This window comes from Micropterus dolomieu, linkage group LG22, assembly GCF_021292245.1.
Source record: "Micropterus dolomieu isolate WLL.071019.BEF.003 ecotype Adirondacks linkage group LG22, ASM2129224v1, whole genome shotgun sequence".
In the NCBI taxonomy this organism is placed as follows: domain Eukaryota; kingdom Metazoa; phylum Chordata; class Actinopteri; order Centrarchiformes; family Centrarchidae; genus Micropterus; species Micropterus dolomieu.
Window position 1 is genome coordinate 27,833,203 of NC_060171.1, and position 22,658 is coordinate 27,855,860.

Here is a 22,658-nt window from a genome sequence, read left to right on the forward strand (position 1 = left end):
ACACTGCCATTATTATTTGTGTGATATATTACATTCTGAATGCAAGTCTTTCAATCTTGTATTTGTCAAATTATATCTCAAAAAATAGGATTAAACAATTAATAAAAATTTTATGGAAATTGCAATATTACCTTTAACGTTTACCTTTGACAAATATTGCGCCTCCATCTATTACTGCAATTTTCAAATTTGCAGGAGGCGCAATATTTGTCAAAGGTAAACGTTAAAGGTAATATGTGTTAAAATACTCTATAAACACTATAAAAAGGTGCTAAATAGGACTAAAAGTGGTGCTATGTAGAACCATTAGAGGTGCCATATAGCAATATATTGCGTTAACAAAACTGGTGCTAAACAGTACCCAGTGGTGGTTCTTTAGCTCGTTATCATAAGGGAACCTTTTTTGGTGCTAAATGGCACCTATTTTTTAAAGGAGCTTTATAGCACATTTGTCAAATGCGGCTATATAAAACCATTAGGTGCCATATATTGTTGGCATGGCTCAAAAGCTTCAAAATCCTGTACTAAATGTTTACTGAGAAACAAAATACATTACCCTTTCAAAACCTTTTCATTTGAACTGAACACACCATGTATAAATTAGGGATGTAAGGATTATAGATTTTGTTGGTGGGATTATAATCTGAGGAATATTCACGGTTTCACAATTATCATGATTATTATACATTGATTAATTTCACAACACTACTAATGTATTAAATATCATGAACACTCAACACTGGATTTGAATGTGTTATTTATTGCTGCCTTTTGCTCAGATGAAGAAATCCAGGTTTTTCCACAATCTGAAATGGCATCCTATCTTTGAAGATGAACTAGGCCGCTGCTTTCTTCAAATCCTGAGCTTGTTTTGAATTGGAAGCATAGGCCACAGTTGGTTGTTTAAATGCAGCACAACCACTCTTAGGCTAAAAGTAAACCTAAAAGTAAATCAAAGATGCAGTACTTCTTGCAGTAGACTGTCTTATTGTGTTGTATTATTATTACTGATGTATTAGCAAATAATAGTAGGACTAGCAGAAATTTTAAATACCCAAGTAATAAACAAGAAGGCTACCTCAAGATTGTTCTTTTAGTAGAGACCTTGAGTAAGGGTACTTGTTTACTTCACATTACTGTATACAGATCAACTTTTAAAATGCTGGCAACGCAAAAGCAAAACACAGGCTGCAAACCCACTGCAACTTCTTTTTATTTGGCAGTTTTCATGTTATGCAACAACGCATAGTTTGTCCCTAACTACGTACCGTAGCCAAATATAGGAAGTCGTTTACGTAGGAGCAGGATAAAGGCCCTTTCAGGGCAAAGAATGGGGCGAAATGAGTCTGAAAACAATACTAAACTAGTTTTAATTGTAGAAACAGTATCTTTCCTTGGATGTTTCATTTTTGGTTTACGCTGATAGTGAATTATATGCATCTGTGTCTAGAATGCGAATTTTATTTTGAAAGGGCTACCCGGAAGTCTCATGTTTACACTTGGCTGTCCCGTTTGACAGTAAAAAAGTGCGTATTTGCGTCAGTTGTGTTACAAACAGTGCCCTGGCTTCTGAAGACTTCGGACCATGGCCTCCAGCGGCGGAATTCAGATACCGAGCCGTCTCCCGCTGCTGCTGACCCATGAAGGGGTGCTCCTCCCGGGCTCCACCGTCAGGTTCAGCGTGGACTCTCCGCGGAACATGCACCTGGTTAGCCAGCGGCTGCTGAAGGGGACTTCGCTGAAAAGCACAATCATTGGAGTGATTCCCAATACCAGAGACCCAGAGCACGACACCGACGACCTCCCCGCGTTGCATAAGTAATGAACAACTAGAGCTAAAAACACAACGTTATTTTCTGAGTTTGAGGTGTTGCACAGGACCACCAAGTGGTCGCGAGATGAAAACAGGATAAGGAGGAAGATTCAAACATAGGTGTGCTACACAAATATGTCACAAATATGTGCAGTTTCTCGTCAAAACTGCATACTTTTACAAACAACAGGCAAAAATTAAACAGTCTGAGGAAGCAGCTTATAGGGCAATAAATGGAGCCTTTGACTATCTTCTATTTACACACTTCTATGGATAACCATTTGATATCAGTATATCCCAAATAACTCCATATGAATAGATTTTATTTCTTCCAGTATACTAGTATCTGTCCTGTCGGTGTGGTCATGATCACACGTTGAGGAAAATGTCATCCTTTTCCATAACCCCCTCATTTTGGGCTGTCTGCATTTCCAGACACTGACCAACGCTTTTACATTACATGTAGTTGTAGCAGGTTAGGACTAGTTATCATCATGAGTGTGTATATATATTATCAAATTACTTTTTTCCCCTTTATCATGCCTGAAAAAGGGCTGCCAATTGTATATCATGTCATATTTGGTATTTTTGTGTGATGCACACTGCAGAGTTAATCACTTTTGTTACAGTGGGGATTTTTTCTAGAAAAGTCTAAAGTTCAGCAGTGGCCCAGCAGTCAAAAATGGCCACACACCAAGAGGCGGACTTTAACCTTTCACCCACAGTCAACCAGGCCGGTCTGGTTACTAAGTAGCAGTTGTTTGTCTCTCTATCAGCCACAGATGCTGAAAAACCGCCTTTTATTCTAAGCTTGTCTTACCACTGGCAAAGATAGTCAAATATGTTGCTTTAGTGACACTAAATGGCAAAGACATTTCATGTTAAGGAGGAAATTGACCTTGGCTAAGGCACTCCGCTTGGCATCTTAGCACTGCACTGTGGCCACACACTGCTCCATAATAGCTGGGTCAAATGAATTAAATGATCCGGGATGAATAGGATGAATTTGTCAATAAAAAGAGAAAAAAATCTGATGTCACTGCCCCTTGTGTTGTTGTGGTAGACCACAGTAATGTGGAATGGATGTTGGGGGAAAAGAGCAATTAAATGCTGTTTATCCAATCAGCTTTTCCCTTAATACTCTACATGTGTCTTTGGTTTAGAGCCACAGCAGCGTCAGAAGGCCGCTCAACTGTTAAACTTTTGGAGCTGTCACACTAAGTTATTATAGTAAGTGTTTTGACGAATCTTGTCTTATTTAAGTAATTGAGGCCCCTGCGCTGCATGCGTTAACAAATTTGTCAGTGGTTCCCAACTTTGGAGGGGTCCTGAGATACTATAAAAAAATCAAAGAACATATTTTAGACTGTGGAATGGTTTTTATGTTACATTGCCTGTACCAGTCATGTAATGTTTAAATAGATTTTATCGGGTGTGTTCGTGAGAGTAGTAGGGTGCATGCACATGAGTTCTGATAGGACACACACACAAAAACAATAATCTGTGTCCAGTAAATCTAAGAACAAAATTAGATGTTGTTCTGTCTGTCGGCAAAGCAATGGTTTTCCTGTGTGAGTTCGGTAGCTTTTATGTTGTTATATTATAGTAATTCCTGAACAGTCTCGGGCAGACAGTTTCAATAAATCAGTCAATCAATCAAAACATTATTATGGACTCAAGGTCCAAATCTTACCCACAACAATATATAAATGTATGCCCACAAACACACATTCATGACAGGGCGAATTGGCCGTGATCCTCCTCCAGTGAGTTGTCTGTCATCACTTACCCTCCTGTCTCACGCTCACTTTCTCTCTGCAGAATTGGTACAGCCGGCATAGCAGTGCAGGTGGTGGGTAGTAACTGGCCAAAGCCCCACTACACCCTCCTCATCACTGGATTGTGCCGCTTCAGAGTATCAAGTCTGCTTAAGGAGCGACCTTTTGTCCTGGCAGAGGTAAAACTTGCTTATTATCAGACACTAGTTTATTTAATATCAATTATCCTGTTATTCTGAGGGCATCTCATACTTAAAAGATGAACTTAATTAAAGGTGCCCTGTGGAGTTTTCTTGTAAACAAAGAAAAGTTATGTTTACATTCAGTGTAAACTCATACTCATTAAAACGCTTTGAGTGCAGCCTTGAGCTCTTACAAAACTATTTTTAATCGTTTAATAAAAATATTTTAAATCCGGCATTGTTTACATCCATATTTACTTGCTTGTGATCTTATCTGATGTCACAGTGCACTAATGCACCTTAGTGTACACGTTACTGTCATAATATGAAGCTTTTTGCTCCCTCTCAGTAATGTTGCTACAGGTTATTGATCAGTCCCCGACCAGTCCCTCCAGGGACTGCTTTGGTAAAGAAGATCTGGATACTGGTTTTCATGGTCCTTTTTTTTGTCGGAAAATGTGAGACGGTGGTATCACACATGTCTGCTGTGTGACAAGGTGACGTAAGGAAACGTTTTGTGGGAAACGGCGATGATTGGTCAAATTTGCGGAAAAGTCGCACTGAATTCACAGGGATTGGTTGAATTTGTGTTAATAGTTGCGATCGCGAAATCCTCTTTCTCTGTCTAAATGATATACTGTTGGTTTACACTTGCATGATGTCATCCCACATCATATGCCTCTCCACTCTTTTGTTTTATTGTTTTATTAATGCAAGAGGGGACACTGGTCCTGCTGTATGTAAAAAAAGAAGCAGAATGTGTGCTGCTTTGTGATGTTGCCCAGTATTAGTCATCCAGTGAAAGCCAGCACTTTAATGTTGCTTGTGGGGTTTTCTTGTGAGCAAAGTTAAGTTTAGATTTAGTGTTACTCACCAAAAGTAGTGTGTATCCTGATGCAAATGAACATAAAAACTGTTAGTCTGCCCCCTCCAACCTGGTCAAAAACTTTCATCTTCTAATATTGTTATTTCCAGTGAAACGGTGTCAGACGTGCATTCCTCACTTGGGGGTGTCATTACTAATCACTTTTTTTCCATGGGACCACACACACCTGTCAGTCAGTATTTCCAAAATACGATGTGTGTGTAACTGCAGTATGTGCCTGTCTAATTGCAAAAATTGCAGGTGGAGCAGCTGGATAGACTGGATCAGTACACGACCCCAGCAACAGAGGGTGTCACAGCAGAAGATGGAGAGCTGGGGGAGCTGTCCCAGAAGTTCTACCAGACTGCTGTACAGGTGTGTGTGTGTGTGTGTGTGTGTGTGTGTGTGTGTGTGTACTTTAATCAAGGGTTACAAAAAAAACACTGCCCATTGAGCTGTGTTTTATTAACATTTTTTTGGCATAAAAGAGGCAGGAAGAGGAAAATAAATACATTGATAAATGGAATTAATTCATAATAATCAGATACAAATAATATAAAATGTATTAAATAACAGGAAAAGAAGGGAAATAAACCTGTTACAGTGGTTTCTACAGATATATATAATATTTCACTCTAGTAAAGCACTTTGTGTCCTTTCTCTGTGAAATGTGCTATATTAAATAAACTTTACTTACTTACTTACAGATGAGTCTTATTAGGGCCCGAGCACGAACCGTGCGAGGTCCCTATTGAAACTGTAAAGATTTTCTTTTTTCTTTAGTCACAGGAAGTGAGGTTTAACACCTTCATGCAGCGTCCGAAGCACGTAGCAAATTCATAGCCGCACCGGCAGAGCTGCAGAATATGCAATGCGGCCGCCTCACACCCCGATGCGCTACATGTGTGAGGGCCCGCCCAACGCTGCTTGCAGCTTTAATTCCAGATTAGAACCTCAACCCGAGAAATTTGAAAACTTAAAGAACATTTTTACATTAACATGAGGAATCCTCCTGGTAAAAGCAGAAATGTATGTGTTTTATGCTTTCAGAGTGGCTCACTCATTTAAAACACCAGAAGAAGAACTGGCTTCAACAATATTTGCTTTGGAGGCTGTGTCTCAGCAAAAAAAACAATTGGACTAGTCTTCTCCTGTTGATCTTTCAGTGTATTGCACCCCTTTATACACTTCATGCAATGTTTTCATCCCTCATTTTACATACTTTCTTTATCTAAGCTATGCTAATTCGTACCAGATTGGTGCATCTCTCTTCATAATCTTATGTATGCATGTACAGTATATTTATGTTTTATATATACATATATGATCGTTGGCACAAACATTTCCTTCAGAATGAATAATGTTCTTTCTTGATGTGGGAACACCTGCAGGTTGCAACCTGGGAATTAAATAAAGTATGGAACAAGAAACAGGCAACTCTTATCCATTTTAGCAATAAATTGTGATCATGACAACAACAGGCTGTGATGGATTAGAAGCGGGAGAGGAGTGAGAGGGAACTCGGACATCAGTCAGCATCCATCGTTCCAACGCTGCTCCAGTCCAGCATTCCGTGCTGGGTCCCCCTCACCCTGCGCCTAAAACCTTCTCCTCACGGCGGTCTGAAGCTACTATGCTAGAGCCGAGTCCTTTACTTCAAGCCCCCAGGAAGCACACTGGGCTTTTACATTGTGGCCAAACCGTGGTAATTACATAATGTACAGCAGACCAAAAATACTTTTCCCCAAAGACTTGTGAAAGAAGCAGCAGTAAAACGTTGAATACGTTTTTTTTTGAATGTCAAAACTGATTTGACTCGTTTCACTATTAGAATGTGATGATTTTGGTCTGATAACATTTGGAAATTATTTATTTTAAGTTGGGGAAGGTCTCATTATTTAATTTACTTTACAATCCATTCACACATTACATTCTGCAAAACAAATTATGCAAGTAAATTGCTTTACATAGTACCTTTAATCGTGTTAGTCAATCTAATCCCACTGTGCCTCTGTCTGTCTGTCTGTGTGTGTGTGTGTAGTTGTTAAGTATGTTGGACATGTCTGTTCCAGTGGTGGCTAAGTTCAGGCGTCTCTTGGACAGTCTGCCCAGGGAGACTCTACCTGACGTGGTAGCCTCCATGATCCGCACCTCAAACAAGGAGAAACTACAGGTGATGTGACTGTTAGGTCTGCGGAGGATGTGACAGATTGTTTGAAAAAAAAGTTTAAAGCCACTATATGTAGTTTTTAACGCAATTACAAAATCTTTGAAAGGAATCAGATGGTATACAAAATTGGTGCAGTGTCGTAGCACATTCACTGTCCCTGGTTCAGATCTGCAGGGGGAAGGGTGTATTGGTGTGTCTGCCATAGAAAGAGAAAAATACAACATACAGTAGAGTGGGTTTAATGTATAATGGGTTTAAATGAATGTACTTTGAAATCAGTTTTTATCTCCACGTGTGCTGTGAAGGTCCTGGATGCGGTGAGCTTGGAGGAGCGCTTTAAGAAGGCTCTGCCCATGCTGACCAGACAGATGGAGGGACTAAAACTGCTGCAGAAAACCAGGAAAATAGGTCCTGACAATGAGAAGAGGGTAACAAACGCATGCACTTCTCATTTTCCTTTGAAAAATGTCTGCCTTTATATGCCTGTTCAGCTCTCCGTGTCTTATCTGTTCAGGTGTTATCAGTGCGTAAAGGCGGAGTGTTTCCGGGCCAGCAGTTCAATCTGGATGAGGAAGATGAAGATGAGGATGGTGATGACACTGCAGCCTTGGAGAGGAAGGTCCACAGGGCCAACATGCCTGAAACTGCCCTCAGAGTTTGCCTCAAAGAGCTCAAGAGGTGACTTTTTGCCCGGATTACACCTTCAGCATTTTCATTTATAACAAAACATGTTGTACAAACCAGCACTCACTCGTTTCTGTTCACTCTGCTCTAATTATCTCTGAAATGGATTTAACGATTCCAACAATAATAACAATAACGATAATGATAATATTGATTGCCGTCGGGATCTAAAGAGACAAATACTTCTGAAATAAAATTTGTACCCTAGTTTTAATTTAATTTAAAAAAGGCCTTCAGTCAGAACAAAGCCTGGATTCTTTTGGGTAAGAATCCAACATTTTAAAGCAGTTTCAGCCATTTCTGTGGTCTTTGATCTCTTTAAACCATTACTCAGATGTGGTTTTGTCTTGAGCCTACTTCTTCTACGTTTTAATGCGTGTCTTCACAGTCAGACCAGTGTTGCATTTAATCTTGTTCTTCCGTGTTCAGATTGAAGAAGATGCCTCAGTCCATGCCTGAGTATGCCCTGACCAGAAACTACTTGGATCTGATGGTAGAGTTACCATGGAGCAAAAGCACAAAAGGTAAATAAAGCTAAAGGCGACCGTTAGAATCAGATTCAGAAATACTTTATTGATCCCAGATGGGAAATTCTGTGTCACAGTTGCACACATTGCACACCTCAAAAGGAATATAAATAAAGATAGTGGTATATAGAGAAGTATATAAATATCAGAGTAAAAATATAAAAGAAAAGAAAATGTAAAAGAGTGTGGATATGTACTGTACAATATTTACATAGTTAAAGGAATTGTAATGGTACAGTATTTACATAATTAAGGAATTGTTATAGTGAACAGTAATAAGGAATACATAGTAGCAACAGAGTATTGCACATTAGTATTTAAGCAGGTGTTATTGCACAAAACAAATAATAATGTCCAGTTTAAAACTAACTATGTGTTCGTGTGTCACACACTTAGAGGGAGGAGTTATAAAGTTCCTGTTTCCTGTGGCGCTCTGTGGTGCATTTTGGGGGAATAAGTCTTGCACTGAAAGTGCTCCTGTGTTTGAGCAGCTCATCATGGAGTGGGTGGGAGACATTGTCCAAGCAAAGTCCTGTTCCACAAGCCAAAAATGTGATAGCAATGCTGAACATGTGTTGACTTTAAGATCGTGGTGATAACTGTGTTGCATATTTTACCATAATCAGTCTCATATTTTTCTAGTGCTTTGAAGCCTGTCTGCTGGAGCTCTTTGTTGTATTATAACTGATTTAAATGATTAACATCAAACTCATCTAGTAGACAAATGAAATTATGACATTTCAATGATCAATTAACATGATCAAACATTTAATTTCTTGATCAGTCAGCTGACAAAAATTGTAAATGTTTTCTTTTTGACACATTCCTCACTGAGGTGGCCTTTGAAATTCATTCATACCCTTAAATCAGATTGCTCTGAAATATCTCCAGTGTAAATACATTAAATAAATACAATACATGTAAATAGTTAAAGCTACACTAATCAATGCACACAAAGTTAGCGACTAGCTGGTGAACATAGTGGAGCATTTAGCAGCTAAAGAGACAAGTATTTTACTCAGCAGTTGGTGGAGAGCAACACAGAGGTAAACGCAGAGTGGATATTAGACTTATATTCATCAGGTTGTGATAAACACGACTTCAGATGAAGCCAATGTTGCTCTGTATCTGCTGGGTGTGTAAATAACACGTTAGCTATAACAACTCTGAAAGGTGATAATATGTGTGCTTGCTCTGTTGTCCCCCAGAATAATTTCCATCAGAATTCCAAGGCAAGAACCCAAAACAGAAAATACAGTGAGTGCACCATACAAATATGATATAATGTGGTGGCCAGCCACAATATTAGAATATCAGGCCCACTGCCAAAATATTTCATTTCATTGACATAATAACACTTGAGTTAGACTCACAGTCTTTGCTTTGCTTTGTCTCTGCTGCCAACCGCAGACTGCCTCTATAACACATAATTTCAGATCAGTGGAGACTTGAGGACAGGGTTCATTCAGTTGTGTGGTCAGAGGTTTAGGAGGATTGTGTGTCCTTGATAGACCAGCCAAATTTGCCAAACCACCTGGGGAAACTGTTTCAAAAACTTTCAAGCAAACCTTGTTTCTACTGTCCTCTCTTCTACCTCCTCACTTTCTCAAATACCAGTCACCCATCCCTCTGTTTCTGCACCACACTGTCTACATCTTCACTAACTTAAATGTTTTTTCTTTCTTTCATGGATCCACCCATCCCGTCCACATTGGGCCCACACAACACACACGCACACACTTCAGACTGCCTGGACATCCGAGCCGCTCGAACCTTATTGGACAATGATCACTATGCCATGGACAAGCTGAAGAGACGTGTGCTAGAGTACCTGGCTGTGAGACAACTGAAGACTTCACTAAAGGTGCTTCCTATAGATCTCTCAGTCAATTACATATTATTTAACATATATTTAACCATTGAAGACAAAACATTTTGTATTGTATGAAGAAAGAATCCATTAATTTTAAAAATGAGCAGCGATTTCTGTAAGGTGTCACACATTTAACTGTGATTTCATGCTGCTGTATGTCTTCAGGGCCCCATCCTCTGCTTTGTGGGGCCCCCAGGAGTCGGTAAGACCAGTGTTGGACGCTCCATAGCCAGGACTCTGGGCAGAGAGTTTCACCGCATCGCTTTGGGAGGCGTCTGCGACCAGTCTGACATCCGAGGACACAGGTGTGCTCATAAAATAAGATTTCAGTTGTACTGAAGGTTTATAACAGCACAGGTTTTATGACCAACATGAAGTGTCTTAGTATGGAGTCCAGCTGCCACGAGTCTCTAGAACAGCTTCAGTGCTCCTTGCCTGTGGAAGTCTGTGGGACTCTATTGGAGGGATAAAAACCATTTCTCCACAAGATATTCCCTCTTTTATATATACCACCTTTATTTAATCAGGTCATCTCATTGAGATCAAGATCACTTTGGCAAGAGAGACCTGAGCACAGCATATAGAAAGAAAAACAACCCTAGCCAGACATAATATAAGGACATATAGCATCAGAGACAGTCACAGACATAGCTGAATAGATTTGAAGATAAAATGGTGTTATGGAGATGGTGAGGGGGAGCATTGTTTTACACGTCGGTCCCTAAATCTTCCATACGTGTGAAGCTGGGTTGAGATCGGGTGACTGTAAAGGCTGTAGCCTTTTATTCACTTCAATCGTTTTCATCCTCACCGAACCATTCAGTGAGCCTTGGCGCACGGAAGCATCTGCATTTGATATCTTCCTCCACTTTTTTATTCAGGTTTTTATTTGAATTTGTCCCCCTGTATGTATCTCATCTGTATGTCCAGAAACATCTCAAAGATAAGAATGTATGGATTTACATTAGAAGCGATTCATCTTTTGAAAATCCCATATGTATTGAACTGAAAGCCTTTGATCTTAAGCAGCATGTCATTTTGTAATCTAGTTCCAGCACACAGATAATTGAAACACTGGCTAGAATAGTGTGCCGCAGCAGTATAAGGATATTGTTTTGGTAGTGGAGCTTACGTTGACTCTGTGGACGTTTGTTGGAGCACAGCGCTCTCTGCTGCTGAGTGGAACATTATCCCTCATGAATTGAAGTGTTTGGATTACTTTTCAGTCATGGTCATCTCTCTGACAAAACAACAAGAAGAATGAAGCTCAGTTTGAAAAATAACCTGTTTTCTCTTAAGTTTTTCTAAAAAAAAAAAAACCTCTTGGAGAGGAGTAAATCTTTCTTTATTCAGTCCATTTGTAGCAGTTGGACACGCTGGCTTACGCTTGGAAAATCCTGCCAGACTGTGCAAATTCAGATTTGCATGTTATGGTCCTATAGATGAAAGGCAGCAGAGCTTCTAGCCTGAGGTGAGGAGATCTGACTCCCACATTCAGAGGATGACATGATGACTTGTCCTCTGACAAGTAAACTACTTGTCAAATTGCCACATCAGAGGCGAACATGTTAGGACTTGTCAGTTATGCCAAGAACAGTTGAATCAAGGCAGGGCAGCCGAGTTCATCTCAGTTTGCAGGGCTGATCCTGAGGTTTTAAAGGAAGAAAGACACCTTCCCTCGGCCAGATGAGAAACATCAACAGCGGGAGTGCAAGAATAAAGTTCTTTAATGGTCGATTATAGAATTAGTTCAAGTCAGTTAGTTCAACAACAACAAAACATTCTCCGAAAAGTAGACAGCTCCAGTAGTTTCTTATTAACAGTTTTGCTGTTTTAAATTTTCTTTTTTCCCTTTTTTGTGTTTCTTTCATTTCCTTTCTTTGAACCCCAGAAACTTCACATTTCATGCTTTCAGCTTGCAAACACTTGAAACTTGCTTGCATTAGGTAATTTGGTATAGAGAACATTGTGTCAACCAGTTTTAATTTAGTTGCGTGGTAATGCAATGCATACTTCTGGAATGACTTATTTACAATAATAACATATGACATGACAAATTGCAAACTGATTATGTGAACAAGACATGATGTTCACCTTTACATATATATTTCTGCACATTTCCGTTGACATCAGGAATAAAGTTCTGTGTGCCTTCAGATTGATCGGAAACGTTTACACTGTAGGTCAGTAGTTTAAGTCCTTACCATTTCTCCAGACGCACATATGTGGGGAGCATGCCCGGCCGCATCATCAATGGTTTGAAGACAGTAGGAGTCAATAATCCTGTCTTCCTGTTGGATGAGGTGGACAAACTTGGGAAGAGCCTCCAAGGAGACCCTGCAGCTGCACTGCTAGAGGTCAGCTCCTTTATCTCGTTTATCTCGTTTATCTCGCTCATTACTTGTGAGGTAGTATTCCATTTCTTCACCAAATAAATGTTTGTGTTCCTCTGTTTGTTCTGTAAACCGATTCATGACAAACTCAACTAGCCTTTTTACACACACACACACACACACACACACACACACACACACACACACACACACACACACACACACACACACACACTCTCAAACTGTCTCTACATGTCCCCTTAGGTCTTGGACCCAGAGCAGAACCACAGCTTTACAGATCATTACCTCAACGTGGCCTTTGACCTCTCCCAAGTGCTCTTTATTGCCACTGCGAACACCACAGCGACCATTCCCCCTGCCCTGCTGGACAGGATGGAGGTGCTGCAGGTACCAGGTGGGTTTAGGTGCAGAGAGGAACCACCTCCGCAGTTGATCTTGAGGAGAAACTCTTGCTCAAGTGACATAACTAATCCCAAGCATAGGGCATCTCTATATACTACAGTATAGTCAGGGAACTGATGAAACAATGTCCAGCTGCATATCCACTAACTATTGGATACATATAAACGTGCACACACAGGAACACCACAATCACTGCTGCCATGTTACCAATGATTAGATGTATTACTATTAAATTATAAAGACAATATATATTAATATTACTAATTAATGCCTTCAGATAACTAAGTAGTTATGTTACTTACACTCATGATACAGTATAGTCCATGTTCTTTGCACTCACTGTGGATTTGTCTGTAGCCATGAACTGGTGCTATACACCACAGTTTGATGGCAACACAATCCTATGTTCTCTAAATCATGTTTAAGGGACGTCATAGATAACACAGTGTTGTGTTTAACAGTCATAACCCAAAGTATATCTGTGTATCTCAATCCAAGATCCAAATAGATCTGCATTAAATTCACACAAGAGTGTTGAGGGGACAGTCACAAATGAACTGTAGATGATGATTATTACCTACAATCAAGGAAAGATCTTCTATTTAAAAGTTAAGGACATTTCTATTTGGAAATACACTGCGTTGGTATTTGTTAGCTGCTAAACGTCAGAGTGCTTTTTCAAAACTGACCTGACCAGCTACAGTATTCTGCAACTTCAGTTTCTGCCGCTATAGTATTAGTTTGAGTGAATTAATGAAGTAATTTGAGAGAAGAAAGGAGTGATTTTGAAAGATAATTAATTATTAAAGGAGAACTCAACCAAATTTTACACATCAAAGTCTGTTTACAGGTTTTGGGGAGTAGTACTACATATGTCAAAAAGCTGTAAAAAGCCTTTTGTGGCCCCTGGCAGCTACTTTAGTCGCCCAAATTGTGGGTAAAGTAGGGGCCAGGTTTTGACAAGTAGGAAGAATGTGTGGAATAAAAAAGTCTTCGCTGCATTGATTTAGATTAAACTGTCAATGAGTCTGACAATGTTACAGGAGTACAATGATAAATTGGGGGAAGAGTTCTTTTAATTCAATAGTATGACTAAGTACGAGTTATCAGAGAGAGAGAGCGAGAGAGAGAGGTTTAGTTTAAGGTTAGGGGTTAGGATTAGGCAAGTAGTGGTTATGGCTAGGGTTATGCAAGTCAGTGTAATGTCCCCAATGTGATGGAAACACGACTGTGTGTGTGTGTGTGTGTGTTTCAGGCTACACCCAGGAGGAGAGGGTAGAGATAGCTCACCGTCACTTGATCCCAAATCAGCTGGAGCAACATGGATTAACGCCTCAACAGCTTCATATACCACAGGACACCACACAAGATATAATCAGCAGGTACACACAAACACATGCAGTGCATAAAAAAACCAAAATGAGAAAATGAACCTAACTAAAGTTAAGCTTAACTTAATTATGGAGGTACACAGCCACATTGTATGTGCACCTCTTGTCCTAACTAATTTCATTTTCTGGATGAATCAGTGAAGAAATGTGGCTCTCCTTGCAGACAGCGCCACATTCTGTCCAGCAGTTGAGCTGAAATGGGGTTCAGAAAAATGACAAAATGTTATCGTTTTCCCAGTTCTTCTTTTATTCTACAAGCACATTACAATGTATCGACCATGAATGCTCTTCCTAAGGTAAAGGCGAGTGTGTGAACAGACCTGTATTTATAGATGAGCAGTGATGACATCATCAGTCAGCTATCAATTGGGTAATTGATGATATATTTGAGGACAATGTGCCCGCGTATGTCTCACACTAACCATGTACATCAGGTGACAGTGAGCCACTATGAACAATACCAGGACCCTGAAACTGGAGTACCTAAATGGAACTGACCATTTACATTATTAATCAAACCTTTTCCTGTTATGACATATCCAAACATCGACCATTAAAAGTGAGCTCCTTTTATTCCCTGTATACCTCCATTCCCCTTCCTCCTGAGCACAGGAACAATCACATCAACACTGCATCAAAAATACAGGATAAATACAGTTCATAATAATAAATATTTCTATATATACATTATATATGATATATATTAATATATGTTCTTAGAATTCTGTGCCATATTTGTAGATTAATGCTTGTGAGCTAACAAACAGCTAAAATGCTAAACAAAACCTAAATTCAAGAACAGATTCCTCATAACAAAAAGTAAATACATTTTAAAAGTAATAGAGCACTCTTAACCCATCAAATCTTAAATGTTAAGCCTCATCTATAAATACGATTGTGTTGACACCCTCACCTTTACCTGAGGATGTCCGTGTAGAATAAAAGAACTGGGAACAAGATAGCAATGTGCAGGTAGATTTTTAGACTGTAAACACAGTATGCTACTGACGCAACGACAGGAGGAAGAACTGAATAAAATTAGACTAAATTCCCCAGATTTAATGTTGCATGCTCACTGCTGAACAGCTTCTACATTTAGTCTGGGAAGGACAGATCCAGTGTGTGGTGTGTGTGTGAAGCAGCGCCGTCAGCCAGCCAGCAGCTCACATCTGAGGCTAACTTTGAATTCTACTTCTGGTCACCAGAGCATATCATTAAGTTGTCAAGTGGTTTAGTGGCTGTTTGTTTTGTACGCTGATCGGTACTTCTCTGGCAGGGCGACCTTTTCATTTAGAGTGAACATCTTTGCAGTCGCCTGTAGCTGCAGAGTGTGCTGGTCTGTTTAATTTCAGATCAGTGTTGTCCTCCATCGTGGTAAATCTTTCCTGCACCATGGAATCTGCTCAGGTGCAGGTTTGAGTCTTGCTTAGGATCTCCCACAATTGTTTGCTGTTTAATGTTATAAAACAGGTTAGTGTGAGTTACAGCTGCAACTGATGATTGTTTTAAATATCGGTTATTCTGTCGATTTAGCTTCTAATTGATTGCTTAATTATAAAATGTCAGAAAATGATGGAAAAAATGCAGGTCACATTTTTTTAAGCCAATGTGACATCTTTAAATAGCTTGTTTTGTTCCATTAATATTCCAAATACGTTCCAGTTATAGTATCAAAGTTTTTATTTAAAAAGCTGCAGATCCTTACATTGGAGAAGCTAGAAGCATGTCAATTATCCATCAATCGACTAATCTGTTGTGTGTGATTTGTAAAATTGGTAGGTAGGCCAACATGGAGCTTCTGATGATATAGAGGCTTCTGGTTTTTAAGTTGCAGTGTGCTGTCTGCAGACCTGCAGAGCCTCTGTACAACACTCGCTGCACTCCAGTCTGGTTACTATAGAAACAGCCAACAGCGCACAGCTTGGAGCTCATGCTTTCGAGGGATACTCTTGAGTTTACTAGATCTCTTTTTAAAAAAGAAACAAAAGTCAGAACAGAAAAGCCAGGCAGGTTGACAAAAGTGTCAGACTGGGCCTCGCTCACAGTATGAGATGTGAGTCTTGTCAGGTATTTTAGCATATAAATGCAGTTAATATTTAATCTCTGTCTAATTTGAATTTTCCTTTGTTGATTTGGTCATTCATGATGCAGGACTAATGCAAGTTCTCAGGATTTTTAATTCCCACGCAGGGCACTACAGTCGCAAATGTTGTTCCTGACCACCAGTAACATTAAAATTGACTGTGTTTTGTGTTCCTGATCACACCGCTGACCCACACACTGATCATTAATACACACCTAGCAACTCTCCACGTCACTTTATTCACCTGTTGTATTTTCTTTTAGGTACACCCGTGAGGCAGGCGTGCGCTCTCTAGAGAGGAAGATCGGGGCGATATGCCGAGCCGTGGCTGTGAAGGTCGCTGAAGGTCACATAGTCACCAATACAGAGGATTTGACCCCCGAGGGCCCGACACAGCAGGGAGGTAAGAGCCTGAGCTCTCTTGTCTGTTTTCTGACAAGAGAGCTGTGTCTCTGTGGTCAGACTGGACTTGTGGGAGGCAGAAGGTCAAATCCGTAGTTGTATTTCAGCACAGACCTGCACTCCCACTCACAATAACACATATACACATCTACTTCCGTGTGTATACATAAATTACATAAAGTACATACATTATGAGTGAATAAAAAATGTTATTTGGAATCAAGTTATGCCCTAAAAACAGTGCTCGTAGATAGTAGATAGACCACAAAGCATTGTGTGACCTGATACATTAATAGATTAACTGAAACACCATAAATTAGTGATTTAACACACAAAACAAAAGCACTAGCAATGTTGAGAAACAGGGCCTGGTGAAAAGGGAGAGGAGCACACTTTCTTTCTTAGTGCTCAGGTTGGAGGGGATGGAAGTGTATGGGAATTAAATGATGTCACTTATCTCCATGTACCAAGAGGCCTTTCTCATGTCATTAATAATAAATGATCGGTCTGTTCCATTTAGGTGCTCCAGTTTCAGGGTCCTGGTATTGTTCCTCATGGTTCACTGGGACAGCGTTAATGTAGTTGCACCTGTGCTTTTCCTGCTAGGATAAGTCAAAATCTTTGCCATGATAAAAGTTAATGTGAATGATAATGCTGTAAGTTGTGATGTCAGTCAAGCACAGTCTGAGTTTTCTGTCAGTCTGTGTCGAGAAGAGCTCTAATTAGAAAGTTAAAAGGTGGTGGTGGGGGGGGTGTTCCACACATAAAGAAACCGCTCTTCAGCACAAGGTGGCGCAAGTCCATTTGAAAACGAATCTGCAAAACTGACCAGAGTATAAAAAAGGTGCAGTATAAAGGCTGTTAAATAGAAGTAACAAACCTACAATGTATTCATCAGCTTTGAATATATACATAATACAACATATATAATACAATAATACATATAGTCTGTGTCTTTTTGTGAGCAACAGTAATAAAATTTAAACACAATATTTAATTCTCAGCTGCTAGATGTCTGATGTATCCTTGTAAGTAGAACATGATGTCTCTCAGTAGCTGTGTAATGAGCTGGATAATGTGCAGCCAGCTGGTCTTTATTACAAAATAAACCCTGTCAGGTCTTCCGTCAGCATGTTTTGTGGAGACTAGCTCATTGTACATCATCTCTTACAAATGGGGTTATGTCATTAGAAAGTCAGACTCTGTTTTAATTTCTCTGCAGGACTCCCAGTAGATTAAAATGTGTCTCTGAGTGATTCTGGTGAAACAGCAGATTACTGAAAAACATTATTTGGACACCACTGGCTATACTACAAAATTCTACCAGGCTAAAGTAATACTATAAAGCACTGTAACTTAGTAGACATGTAGACAAAAATTCAAATCAGTTTAGAGAGAGTGACTTAAGAAAAGAGAAATGAGAATGGGGATAAACAGGATATCAGCGGTTGTTTTGTGCTGCTTTGCAGAAAAACCCTCTGTGTTGCCAGGTAACTGACGCAGCACAAACACTGGGGGGGGGGGGGTGTGCAAATGATGTGTGTTCCGTGTTTTGCATTTTTCCAGGGGGATGGTGTGTGTTTAATGTCTCTGTTCACTGTTTGTAGTATATCTTTGTGTTTGGCTTTATGTGCATCTTCGCATGTGTAACAACTGAATTTATAATAATTATTCATTTAGCTGACGCTTTTATCCAAAGCGACTTACAGTTAATATATATCAGAGGCCTCTGGAGCAACTACGGGTTAAGTCCACAATGGTGGATGGTTCGCAGTTGGAATTGTACCCATGTCTCCCACAACAAAGGCATGTTTCTTATCCACTGCTCCATCGCCATGATGTAGTGTAAAAGCGCTTTGAGTGGTCGAAAAGACTAGAAAGGCGCTATACAAATACGGAGCATTTACATTTACATTTACACCCCTCCCAAGTTGCAGGCCTTTCTTCCATAGTTTTGTTTCTCTATACAATATGTAAGCTGTGTGGATGGTTTCAGAATGCAGTGCCTTTATGTGCACTTATTCTTCACACTGCGGTCACCTGATTCCACAAACATGGGCGTACAAGAGAAACATTTTTCCTTTCATCTGGTATTTACCCGTCTGATTCTCATACACGAAATGTAAAAGGAATCAGTACACCTAACTGAACCTCTCCACTGGATTCACTTAATTTTATGTGTGTTCAGACAAGGCAGCACCTCCTGAGATGCCCATAGTGATCGACCAGATTGCCCTGAAAGACATCCTGGGACCTCCGCTGTTTGAAATGGAGGTAAGCAGGACACCAGCAGAGAGCGGAAGTGCAGCGCGAGACAGACAGACCAGCATCTGCAGAGAATAAGCAGTGTTCATCATGCTCAATTACAGAAACCTGTGGCTGTCTGAACTTTCTGGACCACTCTCACAGCTCATGAATACAAAGTCAGCCACTTCAGACCTCATTATACAGTATAATGTGAAAAACAATGTAGAGTTTGTCTTCTAGCAGGCGTCTTCTTTGTCCTCTCTCTCCCTCCTTCACTATCGAGTCATGTTGGCCTTATGTTTCACATTCACTGAATTTTTGAAGATTACAAACTTTTATTATCTTCTGATTATTACACCTAAATACAGCTTTATGGGTGTTTTGTGTGTGTGTGTGTGTGGTGGAAGGTTTCTGAGCGGCTCACCCTGCCCGGTGTGGCTCTGGGCCTGGCCTGGACGCCCCTTGGTGGGGAGATCATGTTTGTGGAGGCCAGTCGAATGGAGGGAGAAGGTCAGCTCACTCTGACTGGTCAGCTGGGAGATGTTATGAAAGAATCCGCCCATCTGGCCATCAGCTGGCTCAGAACAAACGCTAAAACTTACCAGCTCACAAACAGTGAGTTCACACAAATAAATATAGTATTATGTAGTGTATATATACTGTCTTTACAGAAATAAGGCAATTGTGAAATAGGCTAATTTACATGCATTTGCATTTGTTTGAACAGTGGTGGGGGCTCCAGATCCGCTTGAAGGGACAGACATCCACCTCCACTTCCCGGCTGGAGCTGTAACCAAGGATGGCCCCTCTGCAGGTGTTACTATAGTAACCTGCTTAGCCTCGCTGTTCAGCGATAGATTGGTCAGATCAGACGTTGCCATGACAGGAGAGATCACGCTTAGAGGGCTGGTGCTGCCGGTGAGTTATCACATTTAACACGTAACAAAATGCAAATCTCTCCTCGGTTTTAACAGACTGGATTGGTCTGTCCACCTCAGGTGGGCGGGATCAAGGACAAGGTCCTGGCGGCCCACAGGGCAGGAGTGAAGCGAGTCATCCTCCCTAAACGCAACGAGAAGGACCTCGAGGAGCTTCCGGCAAACGTCCGAGCTGACCTGGACTTTGTCAGTGCCGGAAACCTGGACGAGGTGCTGAACGCCGCCTTTGATGGAGGGTTCCCAGGGACAGCCAGCACGTGCACACACACTCAGCTGACCAGCAAACTGTAACACACTGATGCAAACACACACACACACACACAACACACACACACACACACAAATGCGCTGACGGTGTGAAGTGAAGAAAGCGTTCCTGAATAAGAGAGCACGTTGTGTTTCAGCTTTGACATCTTGCACTCTAATGAGTTGTTCCCTGATAGGCAGTGAGTGTGCACATCTTTAATCCTGACCAGATAATCTGAGGTAAATGAAGCTACAATTCAGAGTCAAGCCCTGTAGGAGAATTCAGCTTACAGTACAACAATGTGAAGTTAAACTGTCTAGGGTCAGTTGGTGTTGCACTTATTAATTTATCTTGATTGATACTGTTTGTGCTGAACAGTAAGCAGTCTGCTGAGATGGTTTGTGTATGTGACAACAGAAGCAGATGAGATGTGTTCAGATGGTGTAGATACCTGCAGACTGTTTGAATGACTGTTTAAACATGCATTGTAATCCAGTGTAGCCTGGTTTTAACTATTTGGTGGATGTTTTACCAGTTCTTGTAAATGCAGATTTTGAAATGTATTAGCTATGCAAACGTTATAACAATGAACAACAAAAGACTGCAGTTACTTTGCTCATACAGTGTGTTTCAGATCCCACTCTGAGGTCCCTGTCTGCATGAGGCGTGGAAACAATTTCTCCAGGCCAAATAATTCTTTTAATGACTGAACCTTAATCCAAAATGCCATTTTTCTGGCAGAATGAATCATTCCCATGTAATGCGTGCATTCTGTGGGCCAAGCAGACATTGTATGTAGAAAGTGACAAAATTTAGTAAAAGGTTGTCATACTAATCATAAACATAACTGTATGCATTGATAATATTGCTAGTTCATAATGAAGATAATGTTATGGAAGCAGAAGCATCATGTCTGTGAACTTCTGAGTAGCATTAGCAAGATAACTTCATTAGCATTAGCTTGCCGGCTGAAAGGCTTTAGAATGCACTACGGTATATGGATGATTAAACATTTTACCTTTAACATTATAACAAATGTTAGCCTGAACTATGTAGCCAGCTGAAAAGGCATGTGCTCTGTGAGTTTATCCAAGTGTTTTCAGTTAGGCTAGCTATGTGCTAGATGGAAGGGTCAAATAATTAAGTATCAACCTTTAAATCTCGTTTGACTCTTTGTTTTAATAATTTAACTGACAATATTATTCAGTTATGTATTTAGTTATAGCTGTGACTTGTCTGATTTCAGGGCTCCATCATATTGAGTTGCATTAAACAAGTAATTTTTTAAACAAATGTTTGTTGACTTTATTTTGTGTCAGGGCTTTGGGATATCTATCTCCCAGCACTGTACTCATACAGTACACCCTGCTGAGCACGCTGACTGTACTAATTTCAGATTTCACAGTGGTCAGAATCAAATCTGTGTCTTGCTAGTGATCTGTAACAACAATGCTGTACCTCTAAGGTGTTGACAAAGAATGGGTTCAAATTCCTTTTAATATAAAAGATGGGGAGTGTAGAAAACTGTACCTCTAGTGACTTAAATACCACACAACGATGAGGTTCATACTTAACCATGATGCACTTGAATTAAAGCTATTTGAAATCTTTAGAAGTGTTTTTATTCCTTCAGATAGAAGAGTCCTTCAGTGAGTGGCTGTATTAGACTCACACAGGGATAAAATTGTATCAGCCTGTGTTGTATTGGCTGAAAATTCACTCTGTAGCAGATGTGATTTTTTCGCCTCCCCTGTAGAGATGTAATGTGGAACACCAGAGTGCGGTGTGTTTTGTCCATATTTAGACAGCCATGAAAAGATGAATGGACCAAAGCAGAACATTTTGCACAGACTCGTTCATGAAATCCAACCACATCAAAAGAATTATGCTATTAAAACAATTGGCATACAGCACTTGCATGCATTATAGAAACATGCTTTCTTGCAATGAAATATGCAAACAGCAGCAGTGATTCTTTTATTAATGAGAACTTCAATGTGAAAGATTAATGTTATTACTCTTCAAATGATAAAGAAAAAAGAAAGAAATAGTGTGCTCTTTTTCCTAAAGCCAGAAAAATCTGGCTTTAGCTGCTAAATGCTCTGCTATGTTCGCCAGCTAGTTGCTAATTTTGTCCGGATTAATGGCACACAGCGAGTTTTTAAAGCAGTGGGAGTGAACCAAAATGGTAAAACTGGGAGCCAGTCTGTGCATTCATCATGACAACTGACCCCTTACAGTGTAGTACACTGGTTAATTTGATTCTTTGTTAAAAAAAATACAACAACTTATAGCTTCTTTAAGTTTCATTAATGGCAGCTTGGTGATTTTGTATTTGAAGGATGGCTGAAAAGAGCCGGAGCTGCTGCAGTGCCAGGTTTATCATCTTCCAGGAGGATGGGTAGTCAGCCATTTTTACTTGACCGCTCTCTTGTTTAGTGATGACATGAAGATTTTTGATGGGAGGCAGTGAAGAAACTCTTCAGCTTTTTGTGAACACACTGCAGCCTTTACACCTTGGGCTGTATGATGGCAGAGCCTGAGCAGACTGTGGGATAATGTGGGACTTTTGAGTGATGGACCTGTTGGACTGGCCCAGGAGCAGATCTGTTTCAGATTTTATTTTGGTGCAGCTGAAAAACCTTTGCAACACTGTACAGTTGTACATTCATCTGACTTAAGGTAACACCTAATAAGGCATA

At 40.2% G+C, this 22,658-nt stretch overlaps 1 protein-coding gene across 1 annotated transcript; it reads left to right on the top strand.

Moving 5' to 3' along the window:
- Positions 1-1,390: 1,390 nt before the first annotated feature.
- lonp2 (lon peptidase 2, peroxisomal) lies at positions 1,391-21,566 on the top strand. Its single transcript, XM_046038029.1, has 17 exons — positions 1,391-1,818; positions 3,635-3,770; positions 4,900-5,013; positions 6,680-6,811; positions 7,114-7,236; positions 7,323-7,486; positions 7,922-8,016; positions 9,765-9,883; positions 10,058-10,197; positions 12,108-12,249; positions 12,490-12,640; positions 13,904-14,030; positions 16,386-16,525; positions 18,713-18,798; positions 19,179-19,386; positions 19,499-19,689; positions 19,770-21,566. The coding sequence occupies exons 1-17, from the start codon at positions 1,586-1,588 to the stop codon at positions 19,998-20,000; spliced, it is 2,532 nt and encodes an 843-aa protein (XP_045893985.1). The 5' UTR covers positions 1,391-1,585; the 3' UTR covers positions 20,001-21,566.
- Positions 21,567-22,658: the final 1,092 nt, after the last annotated feature.